Genomic DNA, 18,017 nt, shown 5'->3' with positions numbered 1-18,017 from the left:
GAAAAAAGAATTTTAACGTGATCAATCCTGCAGTAGTATTTTTCCTTATACTTTTATTGTCCTTAGTCTGTATGGATGGATAAAAAGCTTACTTTTTAAATTTTGTTATTAGTTGTTTATACAGGGTTTTTCTTAATAACGCGCTAATATTTAAGGAGGTTATTCTTGGGTCCATTTTAAGAAAAAAACTTCATATGAACATATGTCCTAAAAGTCTTAACTTTTGAACTACAGGGTGGTAAAGTTTTATGAAAAAACATTTTTTTATTATAACTTTGGTATTACCTGCCCTACATATTTTTTCAAATTTGTTACACGCCTTCTATTAATCAAGATGCATTTTTTGATGTACAAACAATTTTATTATTTTTGCCAGTGGCGTCTGTACAGGTTTTGAATTGAATATTTTTGAAGAAAAATATGTTACGCCACTGCTTTTTCTTTAAGTAAAAATCATTTTTGAAATCCTCATTTCTTTCTGAACAAATATGGTGTCTTGAATTTTTTCGTTTGACGTACGATTTTCGCATAAAAAAATAAAATTCATCTTATTTACGAGAAAAAAAATTATGTAATTTTGAACAATTTATTTATTTAAGATAATAACTTTTAAACATTGAAATTATGAAATTACAGTAATCGACATACATTTTGGAATGATAAAAGAAAATTACCCTGGCGTAATATATTTTTCTTCAAAAATATTCAATACAAAACCTGTACAGACGCCACTGGCAAAAATAATAAAATTGTTTTTACATCAGAAAATGCATCTCGATGAATAGAAGGCGTGTAGCTAATTTAAAAAAATATCTAGGGTAATACCAAAGTTATCACAAAAAAAAAGTTTTTTCATAAAACTTTAGCACTCTGTAGTTCAAAGGTTAAGACTTTTAGGACATATGTTCATATGAAGTTTTTTTCTTAAAATGGACCCAAGAAAAACCTCCTTAAATATTAGCACGTTATTAAGAAACACCCTGTATACCTAATCAATATATTTTTGATGTGGATTTAGTAGGAACAACCCCACTTCTCTCAAGTTATAATCAATTTTAAGTGTAGAAATTACTATTGTTACGCTAAATTCTTATACCTTTTTATAACTTAAGGTTATGTGACGTAATTAACAAATTTTATGACCATTTATCTTGCATACTATTTCTGTTTGAGTTGAACTCAAGAATTACAATTCAGCCAATTTTTACCACATAATGGTTTCTATACCCAGTACTGATTACATGAAAAATGACTAGGAAGAATGATTTATTCCACTTTTCAACTCTTCATGACCACTTACGACATCTTCTTCTTCTTTCTTTGCATAGATCATTTCTACTGAAAATATTTTGAGCGTGACATATATCAGCTATTCTGATTTAGTTATACATTGGTCTATAATTTAATTAAAAAGTAGCGCATTATACAGTAAAAATAACACCAAGGCAAGAGACCGTAACCAATGACTCAGGAACATATACGATTCAATGTTAAATATGAGTAAAAGCATGGAGACTTCAACGCTCAATCAGACGGCAAACTTGAACTTAAACAAGTATTGTCAGACGAGTTAAATTATTTTTTGTTCTACTACCTAATACAATGCGACTTGATTGTTGTTAAAGCTTATTTTTAGTATTTAAAAATATTATTTAACATACAGGGTGTTCCATCTAAGAGGGATTCTTCTGTAACTCTGTAACTGTAAAATTTATGAAAAAATTGTTTTAATAAATGTTGTATGGAATCATGTGGGCCATGTAAAGAATATATTTTTAGCTTTACATGGTGTTCCATTTCGCGTGGGTCCTACATAATTTTGTTACTTTAAATGGAATACCCTGTATATTATTGCGTTTTTGAATTCATTGGTTAATATTAAGTAGAGTTTATTAAATGTACATGGTGCTTATAACTTACCGTTTTCGAGATAATCAGTTGTTTTTTAAAAAAATTACGATATAAGCTCTCTAAGTGATGATAGATAGCGTCTAATCCGTAAGAGTTAGAAACAAGCAGTTTTCACAGTTCGTTTTGAATGAATTACTCTATATTATCATCTGTGAGCAAAACGTGTACGTTATTCAGACTCTGAAATACTGAGACCTACATTTAATAATCTTATGAGTTGAAAAACTTACCTTTTTTTTCAAATGGAATGGCCCATATTAATTGTCATGACTAAATGCAAAATTGAATGCCCTTTCGACTGATATAAGGTTGTCCATACCTATTTCCAGAAAAATCAGGCTCTTTTCTATTGTCCGAAAAGTAGCTATGTAACAGCGTCAAGAAGGCCTTGCAATTGTATTAGTACAACGTCGATATATGCACATCCTTATCGCATCCAATTACATACCAAAAGTTACTAAAAGTAGACTTTCATCGGAGACTGGAGTTTTGTCAGTGGGCACACAAGATGTTAAATCTAGGTCATGACTTTTTTAAGCGGGTCTTGTTTCTTTTCATAAAAATGGTTTCGTTAATAGTCATAATAGCCATTATTATCACACAGGAGATCCTCACCAATTCCGGACAACTCATAGCCAACGATGGTATTTGAACGTGTGAGAAGCAATTTATTTGAACTTTTTAACAAACACAAAAATTTGTTAGGCGACATTCCTCTAATTACACTTAGAAGAATGTACCTGCATGCAACATGATGGTGCTCCACCTCACAATACCGCTGCGGTTCGTCAGTTTTTACACGAAACTTTTCCCAACAGATGCATTGGCCAGATATGACAAGTTGCGACTTCTTTTTATGGGGATTTATAAAAAGCAAAGTTTACGTTACATCACCAACTACCGCGGAAGTATGTGGCAGCGCATTACAGTAGCATTTCAAGAAATTACGCCAGACATGCTGACCAATGTTGAACAGTCTTTTAAAAACCGAATTCGTTTGTGTATTTATCAAAATGGAGGACATTTCGAGCAATTGATGTAAATCACGGCCTAAGTATTCTTCTCCTTGTTGTGTTCCGAGTTTCAGTTTGTTTCGTTTTGCGTTTTGTTTTAGTTGTTGCTAGATATCTATATTTCTTAAATTCTTCAATTAATTTATCAGAAATTCAGTCAAATACTTCCTCACTTAGCGTAGATAATATTATGTAATGTAATTTGTGACTAATGCACTTTATTGTTTTAAAGAAATTGTTTAATGTTTCTTTATGGATTATACTTTTCAATCCTGGTGTACTATCCCAGATACACACCTTTCTTTGCTCACACTTAGTACAAAATTAATTCCTGATAAAATCTGTTATTACAAAATCCATCGTACTTGACTAGAGAATTAAAGCATCGTTATCTTCCCGCTGTTAGAAAAATCGGAACCGTGGTTGGGCGCGGTGCAACGATCTGACTCGTAAGGCATTTTATTTTGAAAAGTTCATCCATTTAAATGCTACGTTCGTACTTGTTTCTGTCTACTTTCCCTTATTTTGCATTATTGATCTCTACTGCCAAATACTGAATATTTACTTATTACGTTTAGAAATTTAAATTATATTGACAACTTTTACTTTCATTTGCTGTTTCTGCTGTAAAATTTAAATAATTTGATTTAAATTAGATTTCAGTGAAAATTGTAATTGTGAAACATACAAGGTATCTCATGTAAAACAGATCTTCTACAGGATGTAGAAGCTTTTAACAAACAAAAAACAAAGTTACAGAAGATGTTCAAAGTGCCCTCCGTCCATTTCCAAGCAGGCACGACATCTTCGTCTCAACGATATTCGAACTCTTTCGAAAACACCCTCCTTGGTTTGGATTTCTTGACACTTTTGATTAATCCGTAGCTGCAGCTCTTCCAAGCTATTTACAGGAGTACCATACACTAACGTCTTCAAATATCCCCAAACAAAGAAATCTAGAGGGTTCAGATCAGGCGTTCTTGGAGGCCATAAAACAGGTTCGGCCCTTCCTACCCATCTATGTGGAAAAATTTGGTGTAAATGCTCTCTAACGGCCATGGAAAAATGAGCTGTAGCACCATCATGCTGGAACCACATTTGTTGCCTCTGATTAAAAGGAATGTCTTCCAAAACTCATACAGTGTGTTCTGCAGAAAGTTGAGGTAAGCAGCGCCTGTTAATCGGTTTGGTAAAACAACAGGACCTAGAAATCTGTCACCTACAATACCCATCCAAATGTTTAATGAAAAACGTGCCTGATGTCCAGATTCTATTAGGGCATGAGGATTTTCGTCGGCCCAAATATGCGTATTGTGAAAATTAAACACTCAATTTCTTGTGAACCCAGCCTCATCAGTAAAAAGAATGTTTGCAAGAAAACGAGGGTCTTCAGCATCATGACGTAGAAACCAGCGGCAAAAAACCAAACGTGCTTGATGATCATTTATTGGATTTAAGGCCTGTACTCGTTGCACATGGTATGGATAAAGCAGTTGCTCGTGAAGGATTCTCCAAACAAGAGGACCACTAATTCCTACCTCGGCTGATATTCTCCGCACACTCGTACCTGGATTCTGCTCTACCAGTGCTAGAATTTCTTCTTCTGCTCTAGAAGTGGATACCGACCTTGGTCTTCCGGATAAATGGCACTGTTTGCTCAAGGAACCGGTATCACGCAATCTTTGGTGAATTCTTCCAAACATGCGTTGTGAAGGAATCTGGCGATTTGGATAAGCGTCAACATAAAGACGTCGCGCTGCGTTAGGGTAACCAGCCATAGCCAAAGAAAACTTGTGCACTGAGAACAACTGTCAAATACGTACTGTTTATTTCACTAAACATCAACCAACTATTATAAGAAAATACACAACGTTTTTGCAAAATAAAAAAAGGGACTAAAAAACATAAAACATTCCATATCTTCGCAACCGTTACTTTGCGGACCCATGTTTATTGGGACTTTTCTGCTTATTTTGGTTCATACTATTACCTCCTTAAATATTTTACACTCTTTTTTTAACACCCTGTATAACTTAGTTAATACTAATAATACCAAAGCAAGCGGCAAGCGGAATACCCTGTATATTATTGCATTTTTAATTCCTTTTCGAATTTAAAATATGATCAGGGCATAGAGTAGTTGATTTCCGCAATATTATCAGTTAAAAATCTGTTCGCATAGTTGACCATAGGTCGTGTTTTAATAATTTGCGAAATTGTAGGTCGCTCTCTGCCAACATGGACGAACTGAAAACCAAGAAATTGAGTGACAGTTATGTTTCACATATACTACTATGTTGAGGTCCATTTCTTACAGTTTGGAAGATATTCAGAACTATGGAGAGATCTGTCTTACGTAGGATATCCTGTATAAGCCAAATTTTTAGCGTGTATTTCGTTTAAAATTTTTCTAACCATATGTTAGAATCGTTTATCATCCGCTGTAAGAAATCATTTGTTGACCCTATATCGGCAGACGTAAAAATGTATTAAATGTCGAATAACAGTGCTTCAGCTGACAATATGTAACTAATACGTATTCGTATAGAGCTTTGTACATACAAGCAGGTCAATTCTAGAATATAAATATCCTGGATGGAGTTAAACATCAACTGAAACACATTATTTTAAATTATAGATTTAGCGTGAACAGGTAACTACTAGAATATAAATCTTGGAAGGACTTAAAACGTTCAAGGACAGCAATGACAGCACAAAGAAATATAGTTGCTAAAGAATTGAGTACACACAAATTGAGATAAGAACTGCAACACGAAATCTGTTACGTAATAACTATTTGCATTTATAAAACTTTTTTTTTTTACTTTGTTGCATTAACCTAATTCAAACAAAAAAGTAATAATAATAAATTAATGTTCTTCGATACCAAAAATTTAGGTCTATCTAACCCAAAGATTAGAATTATTACGCGAATATCTGGAAATGATATATCTATATGTAATTAATACAAAAATAGAGACCTGATAAATTATAAAACGTACTGTATCCCTGCTGTTCTATTGTCACCCTTGACAAATACTAATCACGTAAAAAACAGCTACTACAAAGAGATCTTACCACATTTTACTTGGAAATACTTCAATACTAGTTGGAGCATATACCGCGGATTGAGTTTACAAGAGGACAAATGGACCAAAAAGTGAGATACGAAAAAAAGGCATTTTTGAGAATTGTTTTTGTTTGTTTAGAAAATAAGAATCACCATGACGAACTTTAATTTTGTTATACAGGGTGGGTCAAAAACACAAAAATGTTATTTTGTGTGAGAGTAAATATACCTTATTTTGCATGATACAAAAAAGACATTCTTGTTAAAACTTTTTGCCTGAAAAATGAGTAAGAGTTACGTTATTACAAATTTATTTTTTTATACAGGGTACAAAGCATAAAACAAAAATACGTCTTCGTCTGTCATTTTTAAATAATACGGAGATAATTACAACAACAGTTAAATTATAAAAAAGTAAACAAAGCAATTGATGAATATATCAAATTTCAAAAACACTACTCCCATATTGAACACATTTTTCTAACTGCTTCCTCAGATATCTGAAGGAATTTCTGACTTCCTCCTGGGATATTGAACGGACCGCCTGGGTAATTCTGCCTTTTAGCATATCGATATTATTTGGTATTAGAATAGCATAAACAATTTGTTTTAAGCGGCCCCATAGAAACATATCGCTCATGGTTAAGTCAGGGCTCCTTGGGGGCCACAGAGTTGGACCATTTCTACCAATCTGTCTTGGACCAAATTTATGGTTAAGCCATTCTATTTTACATTAAATAATTACTTCATTAAATAAAGACAATGACAAGTAGGTACCTATATGATTAAGTGTCAATTTTATTTCAGGAATTAGTAGGTACTCTGATTAGAGGTGTGCTAGTTAAATACTTAAATACATTTTTGATAACATGACTCTTACTCATTTTTTAAGCAAAAACTTTTATCAAGAATGTCTTTCTTTCGTATCTTTCACTTTTTGGTCCATTTATCCTCTTGTAAACTCAATCTGCGGACATATAATACTGTAGATCAGAGTAGTTATTCCAGTGGTATCCAGAAACATTGTTTAATTTGACTTAATTTTTTTTTTAATTTGTTTGAATTTTGGTACCTCGAAAATAGAGTATAAAAATAAAAGAACACAAAATAAAATATACGTTTCTTAAAATTTATGTTTCAAACGTTGGCCATTATTTTCAACAACATTTCTTCTGAACTGTGTCTCTTCAATATACAGGGTCGGAAAGTCCCCATGGTTCATCGGCCGTTACGTGAAAGCGATAAAGAAAGTCATAGAAATCCGTGCGATAGAGAAAGATATCTATAATGAAGCCGTCGAATAGTCACCACCCATTTTTTTGTGGAAGGACGAAATGATCGGTGACTATTAGACGCCTTCGTTATAGTCATCTTTCTCTATCGCACGGATTTCTATGACTTACTTTATCGCTCTCACGTAACGGCGGATGAACCATGGAGACTTTCCGACCTTGTATATCAATAAAAAGAGGATGATAGTTATAATTTAGGAATAATAAAAGTAAACTAGTTATAAAATAATGTTTTAAATTATAGATATCTTTAAACTGTTATCTTCCTTGCCTTTTATTATCATCGAAATTAAACAAAATATAAAACAGTAATTACATTTAAAAGTCGTATTGGCCACCTAAACAATCTTTATACAAATATCAGAATGTTGTTGATTTTAACTTTTTTAATATTTTCAATTTAAACGAATAAAAATTAATAAAAGATCTTATAACAGTCTTTTATTACACTTGGGCACGTTATTGTTCGTAATATTTATTAACGACATAATTGCGAATGTTAATTGGGTACACTGTTTGTTGTATGCTGATGATCTGAAATTATTAACAGAAATTACATCTGAATCTGATTGTGCTCTACTTCAAAAAGCAATAAATATGGTAGCTGTTTGGTGCAACCAAAATAAATTACCTCTAAATGCAGAAAAATGTAATGTAATGTCTTGTACACGTAAAATTAACCACATCAAATATAACTATAACATTGATAGTTCTATGTTGCAAAGGCCTCAGTAAATAAAAGATCTTGGTGTTGTTTTCGATGCTAAATTAAATTTTATAAAATACATTGACATAGTTGCATCATCTGCTTATAAATCTTTAGGTATTATTATACGTTCTTCTCAAGGATTCCATAGCATACATACTATGAAATTACTTTATGAATCGTTTGTTAGGTCAAAATTGGAATATGCATCTGGAGTCCTTTTTATAGTGTACACATTGAATCTTTGGAAATTTTTTTAAATTTGTCGCATTTAAGCTTGACGGAATATATCCTGAAAGAGGATATCCACATAATGCACTACTTGATCACTTTCATTGTATAATGAGTTAAAAACACGCAGAATTACACATCAAGTTTTGCTTTTCTAATATATATTTTTCTCTGTGTATATTATATTATGTCTACTATATTTTGAGCTGGTATATTGCCATGTTCATTTATTATTATTAATTCTATTTATTAACATATATTTTCGAATGCGTTGTGTTGTATTACTACATTGACTTTGTATCCTATAATTGGGCATTTGCCTGTTGGATATGTAGTGAAATAAATAAATAAATAAATAAATAAATAAATAAATAAATAAATAAATAAATAAATAAATAAGTAAATAAATAAATAAATAAGTAAATAAATAAATNATGTAAAATAAAATAAATAAATAAGTAAATAAATAAATAAATAAATAAATAAATAAATAAATAAATAAATAAATAAATAAATAAATAAATAAATAAATAAATTTGTCTTCCAAATATAAAAGAGACGTTTGTGTGATTCCAGTTAATAGTGATATTGATTCTTCTTCTAAATTTCATATTCCATTCATTATTTTAAAGTGTTCAACATGTCACAAAGAGTAATTTAGTAAATTTAAAGATATTCTTTTCTTGATGATATTGAAATTGACATTTGAGGTTTTTAACCTGTAAGTTCATATAACTTCTATAGTTATTGTTTAAGATTAACAAGGCATGATCTTAGTTGCCGTAACATACAGGTAAAATTAATTGACTGAAAAGTAGCAAGGCCTATCCGAAAACCATATAAAAAAGAATTTAATGACTACCTGGCTTTAAATATAAATTTTATTATTAGCTTTTGGAGCTTTACCTTATTTCAATGGATTTAGGCTAATTTAAAAATAAATCAAAAATAATTTGTTATTATTTGATAGGATCGAAGAAAATTGTTCTATCATAAAACTATTTTTTCCTTTCTTATTTGCTGTTCTTTATCTCTGTGATTTCTATAATCAACTGTATTTAAAATTGTCAAACTAAACCAGCACCAGATTGATTAGATTGTGAAGTATAATTTTAAATTCACTAGATGGAAATAATAAATTAATTCTAATGAAGTCTTGACAAACGCATATTTGTAGTGCAAAGTTATCATTTTAATATGTACGAACTAAGTGAAAGTGTCAAATAATACCTGATCTATTTACCTGATATACCTGAGTACATAACGGTATTGTATATGTGCTTGCATAATTAGATATTCTAGATAGAAGTTGCAGTAGCCAGATACGGCCAGGTACACAACAAAAAGCTATTTAGTAATTTTTCGGTAACAAATTGGTGCAATTTCCTCACAAAGCTCGAGGTACATATAATACGATATAGTGTACCTACATGTTTAATACTTTGTAAAACTATTTGGTTTCAAAAAATCGATATTTAACTTAACTAATAAAAATTTATAAAAAATTGATGTTACTCTACAAATCATCTGCACCTGGCTTCAACAAATAATAAAGATACTTCCAATTTTAACCTGAGATAAAGAAAATGTATAATTCGCTTTATTTTCTCAAATACATAAGTAAGGGTGATGATACAAAATGTATTTATTTATTGATATTCGCATATTTAAAATTTTAACATCAGAAACTGTAGACAAGTGTTAAATACGTATTGCAAAGTAAATAAAGTGGAGGTAGAAAACTTAAATATACTTTACACAGATCCAGAACATTTTCAAATGAATCGATTTATTATTAGTATAATTCACGTTGAAAATATATAGAAGTTGATCTATTACTCAATAAATTTTAGATCTATTTTCGAAAATGAATGACTAAAATAATATTAAATTAGTAATATGTACCTATGCATAGTCTTTGCTTTGCTATTAAATATTTGCATATTTAACGTTGTCTACGGCTACTAAAATATATTAAATATGCAAATAATTCACTAAAACAATATTATACTACTACATATGCTAATAATGCTTAATTTTCCTTTCATAATCAGCGTTCCATTCATATATGTACGTAAAAATATTTCGGGAGGTTACTTTTGCAACATTTTAAGAAGAAAAGTCGTATGACCTAAGCAGTTTATAGTTTTTAACATTGCTAACGTTTTTGAAAAATTTAACATTTGCATAAATATCTCTTAAGATGTTTGGTATAGAATGACGAAACTTGGATTATTGTTAACCAGTAATATGGAGATATGGATACCAATGAGTATTTTGTGAATGTGATCGGAGCAACTGATTTCTAATTATTTTTCTAACACAAAATTTTTCTTCCATCCTTCTTGAAGTACTAGTCATTTTTGACAAATTATTATGCAATAATCTAAAATAACCTAACTACATGGTTGAGTAAATCTACTTAAAACTACTTGTTTAAAAAAGTCTATTGGATTTTTTTTTGCAAATACGATTTTAAATATAGTGTAATTAACAAAAATATAAAAAAATATTGTCGCAGATATTTTGAATTTTAATTATCTCTAAAACAACAAGAACTTCTGCGCCACTGATTTCTTGAACTATTAATAATTACACTGTTTCCAACAAAAAAATATTTATATTTTTTTCCGTGAGACAAGTAGTTTTAGAATTACTGTCATTTTATTCAACACAGCATGGTAAGCTTGTTTTAGGTGTAACTTCCAAATAAAACTAGAAAGAACTTGTTTCTTAGAAAAATAATTGGTAATTGAACGTTCCAAACAAATTTTTGTCGAAATTCCGAGTTATTTCGTTAAACCTACTATTTAAATAATTCTGTACAAATTAGCTGAATTTTTACATTTATTTAATGACGACACTAGTTCCAATAGCCTACGTCAAATATCTTCAGATATTTATGCAAATATTATACATTCAGAGACTTTAACACCCCATATCTCGAAAATTAAGTTATTTGGAACATAGGTTCATCCTCTGAAATAGTTTTACATAATTAAGTGACAATATGTATGAACTGAAGGTATCTAAACATGCCTAGAAAATAAGATATATTCAATAAAATGCAATTGAAAAAGCCGAATAATAATAATTACAGAAAAAAATTGGTCCCATACCAAATACTACAAATTTGTCACATTAACGGGTCAGCAATATTGTGCTCACTTAATTTATAACATTTTGTAGTGGTATTCTTACGTAACACTAATTTTAATTTTTAGCACAGACAATTGCTATGGAGATAATAGTATATTATTCAACGAGCGTATAATGATGGGTATTATTCACGAGGTGAAGTTTACGGCCACGAGCCGCAGGCGAGTGGCCTAAATCAGCGAGTGAATAATACCCATTATACGGGAGTAGAATACTATACTTTATCCACGACTACTAAATATTTTTGTTGAAGTTTTTTTTGAAATGTTTCGAAAAACATGGTATGTTAAGAAACAGATATACGACTCGCACAAATGAAGTCGCTGATGGCTCAGTGTAGATGCTCTTTCCCTTCCAACCGCGGGTCCCGGGTTCGAATCCGGTCTAGGAAAATTCACTTTTTTAATTTTTTTTTTTATATGTACAGCACTGAATTGAAAATATTTAGTGGTTTACACGATAAAATTTTAAAAACGGATTGTTTGTAGCAGAACAATATAATATTATAGCTAAATTAAGGAAGCATCTGACAGTAGTGATTAATGACTCATTAATCACTGCCGTGATTAATGGGTATTATTGAGGTCGAGCAAACAGACGTATAATGGGTACATTATACAATAGTCGTGAATAAACTATATTGTCTGTGGTTTTAGTTAAAAATAACGTACATACTTTCGGTTGTAGATATCTAATATATTGAGGCATTCTAGTCGATTTCAGAATGCATCATTAAAAACTAATTACCTTATATGGAATCCTTATAAAAACTCTAACTGTAAGACAAATTGATATTTCTTTGAACATTTTTTTTCTGTAATAATAACATAATAAAACTGAATTAATATATTGTCCCACTAATCTGACAATGCACTAAGAAATGAGTCAATCTACTTAAAAAAACATAATTTATTACAATCGCTTTGTTAACGTAGCAGTTTATTTATAGAATATCAATTATTTTAATACTAACGGCGGTGATGTGTGTAATTAACCTTATTTGCAGTACCCCATTAGCCGCAAATGTTGAATATTCTTTATGAATCTATTATAGTTTACAGTTACATTGACACTTTCTTCTAATAAAATTTGTAAACTTACTTATGTACTTATGAACCATTTCGCTGGTGGTATATTAATTTTGGATTTAATTTGAAAGTAGAAAATGACGTTAAACAAATGGATTGTAATTTTCTATTGTTATTTAATATAAGGAAGGAAATTTTTTATATGACAAATTCTCATTAATTTTTCTCAAGAAATTGCCTCTTAAAGAATGTTTGAAACACTATGTATGTTACTATGTTTTCTTTTCATTATGGAACAATTTGGAATTTTCGAACGGCTTAATCTTTATTATTGCATCATACTTATTAAACCTTAAATTATTCTGTGTATTTTTTTAAATTTCGTTTATAGCTCCTTCTTCATGTGGAAGTCCGGACAAGCTAATAAACACGACAATAGTTGGGGACAATTACGATGTAGGATCTAACATTGAATATAAGTGCCCCGAAGGACATATGCTTACGGGTGATGGTAAAAGAAGTTGTGGAAAAAATGGATTTTGGACTGGAATTGCCCCAACATGTAAATGTAAGTATCGTTAATAAATAATAATTATTTCTTTTCAAACAGAACATTGACTTTATTTAAATAAAATTTAAAAATTGCCAATACTTTTATTATAGACGTCGATTGTGGAGACTTGCCAGACTTAGAACATGGCACCGTCACATTAGAAGACAGACGGACAACTCACGGTGGAAAAGCTGTTTACACTTGTCACGAAAATTACACTTTAATAGGACACGAGATGCGAATATGTGGAGACGACGGAAAGTGGACCAATTCCACTCCAGAATGTTTGTTTGACTGGTGTCCTGATCCTCCAGCTATCCACGGAGGAATTGTCAGCATATCAGGCCATCGAGCTGGAGATACTGCCACATATGCTTGTCAGCCGGGATACATTATTTTTGGACAAGGGGTAACTAATAACAAGATAAAAATATATTCCTTAACGCAATTTATGACGTGCAGGCGTCTTTCAAGGGACAGAGCAAAATTTAAATTATTCAAAACAAGGAAAATTTGTTTTGTAAGAGTGGTTGGAGAAATGTAGGTTACATGCAACCCATTTCTTTTTATGTCATGTGTTAAATGTCTCATGAGTCAGCGAAAACCAGAAATGTGTGTTAAATTTTATATTGACAGAACTAATTATGACATATAAAAAATCAATTGTCAGCAGGTTATCTTCATGAAGCTATATCTCTATAAAGAGTCAGAATTTATCCCCAGTTTATGTGAACTTTATGTGAAAATTCTAATCAAGGAACAAACGTCCTTGGAACATTTGCAGGAAAATTAAAGAACGGGTTTTCAAGAGATAATAAATTTCATAATACATAACTTGTATAATACTACCAATTTTTAGATAATCCCAAAATATCAAGATAAAAGCTAGTACCTACATAAAATCATATCCCAAATCATATTACATAACACCTTTCAGAAACTATTTTGATGTAGCGGGTATAAAAAATTAAAATTTCTATAAATTGTTCTCCGAATTTAGTGGAAGTAAAAACTTCTTTGCAGGCAGTTGCTCAATAATTGCACAATATTTGCATTAGCTATCATGCCACTGGTGTAGATTTCTTTGTATTTTTCGTTTCAGAAAATCTCTAAAATACTTTTTTCGTTTAGTCTGTACCAAGAAATCTTCACCAATTAATTGGCATTGGACAGTTATATTAGTTCTTTGTTGGAAGTATAACAATCTGCTAATCAATATTCCCCTACTTCACTCTATTTAAAACAGGTCTATTAAGGAAAACGATTTTCAGACGTAATATCCTTGTATGCTTCCAGAATGTGCAATGGGGACTCGCCCAGTTGCACCACTAATAGAAAGAACTGTCTACTAATTTGTTAGATTTTGAATAGATTATATTTTAAACGACAACGTTCTGGTAAAAGTCCTACAAATTATCTAAGGCCGATATACACTGCTCAAAATAATTAGAGGAACACTTATTTAAATCTCAATAACTTTTTTATTTGTAATACTATATAAATCTAATAATGCATATCTTAAAGACTAACATTTTGTTCGAATAAATTTATGAAAATAAAACAAATTTACATAATCACTCTTGAGACAACAGCGCCAATTCAAAAAAACTACAAGAAATAAAGTGAAAAGTCTATGATCCTGTCTGTATAACATGAACGTCCTGGTGAGATTTGGTTCACTAATATCGTGTATGTCTTCCATTAGCACGAATTACTGTTTGACACCTCCGTGGTAAGCTTCGGATGAGCCTACGAATGTCTTTTTGTGGTATATTCTGCCATTCTTCGATTAGGGCATTTGTTAACTGTTGGAGAGTCTGAGGTGGATCTGGGCGCCTCCGAACACGCCTATCTAACAAATCCCAAAGATGTTCGATGGGGTTTAGATCAGGACTTAGCGGAGGCCAATCCATGGATTGCATCCCGTGATGTTGAAGGTAGTTTATGGTGATAATCGCAGTATGTGGCCTTGCGTTATCTTACATAAACAGAAAATTTGGACCTATACCATAAGCAGCTGGTATAACATGATATTCTAGAATGAAATCAATGTACCGTTCAGCGGTTAGAGTCCGTGGAACTATGACAATATCGGTTCTTTCATCAAGACTAATTCCGCCCTAAACCATCACTGACCCACCACCAAATCTGTCGACTTGTATGGTAACTGAAGAATGACGTTCATGTGGACGTCGGTATACACGTACTCGACCATCACAACGACTTAAACGAAATCGTGACTCATCTGTGAAGAGTACTGGTCTCCAATATCGAAGTTGCCATGCCATATGCTCACGTGGAAATTGTAAACGAGGCCTTATGTGATACGGAGTTAAAATAGGTTTTCGCACGGGTCTTCTTGGTCTCAAGTTTGCTTCTCAGTCTATTCCTAACTGTCGGAAATTTCCAACCCATGAGTCGTTCTGATCCTACTTTGAAGGTCTTTTGCTGTGGATGTACGAGAATGCAAGGAGGATAGGACTAAAAACCTGTCCTGAATTCGGTTTGTTTTCCTCTTAGGATCTTGTCCAATGCGTCTTTTATATCCTCCGGTTTCTAAGTAACGATTCTACACGCAATGGATGACAGAAGGGCTTACGTTAAAATCTCTTGCAGCCTGTCGAATACTGGTGCCATACTCTATACTAGCAACAACACGAACGACTTCAACTTCACTTAGATGCCTCATTTTTTACAATTTATGCTGCACTGTCAACATTGTTTACTATTCCAAGGCACAGCATATTTCTAAATTGAAATTTTGATTGTATGTTTCGCTTTATTTCTTGTAGTTTTTTTGAATTGGTACTATTGTCTCAAGAATGATTATGTAAATTTGTTTTATTTTCGTAAATTTATTCGAACAAAATGTTAGTCTTTAAGATATGCGTTATTAGATTTATATAGTATTACAAATAAAAAAGTAATCGAGATTTAAATAAGTGTTCCTCTAATTATTTTGAGCAGTGTATTTAGCATTTCTTTAGTTCTTCCTGCCACAAAAAGTCAGCATTACTTGATTTGATCTTCACTTACAATATTTATTTAGGTTTTTCAATAATCTCTATTCTCAAGGAATGCCAAACGGTATTATAAGTATGTAGTGTCAAAATATAATTTTGGTGCTAGAAAAGGAGTTGCTCATTTTTTCAATACTATGAAGCCGATATTGCATATATTCAGAAATTCATTAATCCTTCTATACCAGAAAACAGTTAGTATTGCCTTAGACATTTACAATATTTATAATATTTTTCTTCCACTCATTTTCTCAAAGCGTGTTTTACAGTATCATGAGGAGTTTCAAATAATGGCTTTTTTGTTTTCGTCTACGATTTAAAACCTCAGGATCCAAAAAAACAAAATCAGATCGGTGTTTGTCAGTTTATTTAGCAGTTGAAAACAATCTCACTCAAGTTTTAATCTCAACTCAAAGTCCAATTACAAATTAAAAATTTCATTTCTTTTAGATTCTTTCTTGTGGACTTGGTGGCAAATGGTCTGGCAAAGCACCTTCCTGCAAGTTTGTTGATTGCGGAGCCCCACCTAACATTGACAATGGAAGATACGAACTTAGAAACGGAACTACTACTGTAGAAAGCATAGTAGAGTACCACTGCGAAGACGATTACTGGCTTGATGGACAGAAGGTACAGAAATGCACGAGGGAAGGAAAATGGTCTGGTGACGCCCCGTCTTGCGAACGTAAGTTTTAACAATCAATCTTAATTGCAATATTTATGTTTCGTGTATTGCAGTAATAACTTGCGAGGAGCCTGAAGTGCCGCCTGGCAGTTTTGTTGTGGGATACGACTTCAACGTACATTCTACCATCAAATATGACTGTGAAGTTGGTCATATCTTGAGGGGAGAAGACACCCATGTTTGTGAAAGAGATGGGGAATGGTCAGGAACTACGCCAACTTGTGAATGTGAGTAAAACTGAACGAATTTGGAAAATATCAAAATATACTTTACTGTTATCCTGTCAAAACTCGAGCCCAATGAAATTTTTATCTTCATAAAAACGTAACTGGTACTTCTGAGGCGAAACAGTTCACTAAAGGCGCAGTAAGTGTATGTGCCACAAGAAATAAATATTTGCATTTATTTTAATTTTGATATTAATATAATACATACTTAATTGAAGGCTCATTACAGAAGACAGGAAAGAATTAATAGACTTGGTGAAGGTATGTTGCCAGATGTACTTAGATATCCGTTTTATGAGCAATCTGAAGGCAACTTTGGCAATTGGAAACATGGAAAATTTCGAGAAGAAAGCTTTGAAATCAGCAACTCTAAAACCAAGGTGCTGGTTCAGATATGTCTACGATGCAAGCATTACCTGGTACCATCGATAAAGAAGGATTCTAGAGTCATCAGCTTCACTATTTAGATGGAAGGAAGTGATATCCTAAATGTCTTTGTCAAGAGAATATCAGACGGCAACCTGGGGCACAGACAGACATATGAATGTTGAACCTCATCACCATCCAACTCAAAAACAAGGTATTGTCAACATCGACGGGCTATGTGAGAGCTGGACGAGCAATTATGTTCCTCTTTTGGAGGAAATTGATACATAAATAGGAATATCGACCGACACCTCAGAAAGGCACATATGAGCGAGGGAAAAGAGGAATATCTAGCCATAATGTATTTGCCCTCTATACAAGGATGTGTTGAGAATATAGTCTGCAACAATACTAATACCATATAGCTACAACATCTCAAAGAAGATATGGATAACCTTCCTCAAGTCGAGCTGTAGGAGGCTCCAGTGCGTACAGTATTCTGTGTATATGTGGAAAAGTATACACTGGATAACAGCATGAGGTTGAAAGAGCACAAGTGTCATTTGAAGAATAACACCATAGAAAAATCATCAGCAGATCAACGAGCAGATACAGGTCACACGATAGACCTAACTAGTACCAGAATTCTAGTGAGAGAGAAAACATTTTGATCAGGACTCCACAGGGAGACAATAGAAATTCAGAAGAATCAAAATAGTTTGAATCAGAACTGGGGGTTGGAAATGCCGGGAATTT

General features: G+C 32.1%; 1 protein-coding gene across 1 annotated transcript in view; it reads left to right on the top strand.

Annotated features, from left to right (window-relative positions):
• The window catches only part of LOC108906897 (sushi, von Willebrand factor type A, EGF and pentraxin domain-containing protein 1), a 129,074-nt gene that overhangs the window by 103,265 nt on the left and 7,792 nt on the right, over nucleotides 1-18,017 (top strand). Inside the window, exons 7-10 of the mRNA XM_018710334.2 lie at nucleotides 12,802-12,978; nucleotides 13,074-13,372; nucleotides 16,434-16,668; nucleotides 16,722-16,895. Coding sequence (XP_018565850.1) covers nucleotides 12,802-12,978; nucleotides 13,074-13,372; nucleotides 16,434-16,668; nucleotides 16,722-16,895 — 885 coding nt within the window. The remainder of the gene's footprint in view (nucleotides 1-12,801; nucleotides 12,979-13,073; nucleotides 13,373-16,433; nucleotides 16,669-16,721; nucleotides 16,896-18,017) is intronic.

This window comes from Anoplophora glabripennis, unplaced genomic scaffold (genome assembly GCF_000390285.2).
Source record: "Anoplophora glabripennis isolate ALB-LARVAE unplaced genomic scaffold, Agla_2.0 scaffold76, whole genome shotgun sequence".
In the NCBI taxonomy this organism is placed as follows: Eukaryota; Metazoa; Arthropoda; class Insecta; order Coleoptera; family Cerambycidae; genus Anoplophora; species Anoplophora glabripennis.
The sequence above is the reverse complement of the archived record's forward strand: the minus strand, read 5'-3'. Positions and strand labels throughout refer to the sequence as shown.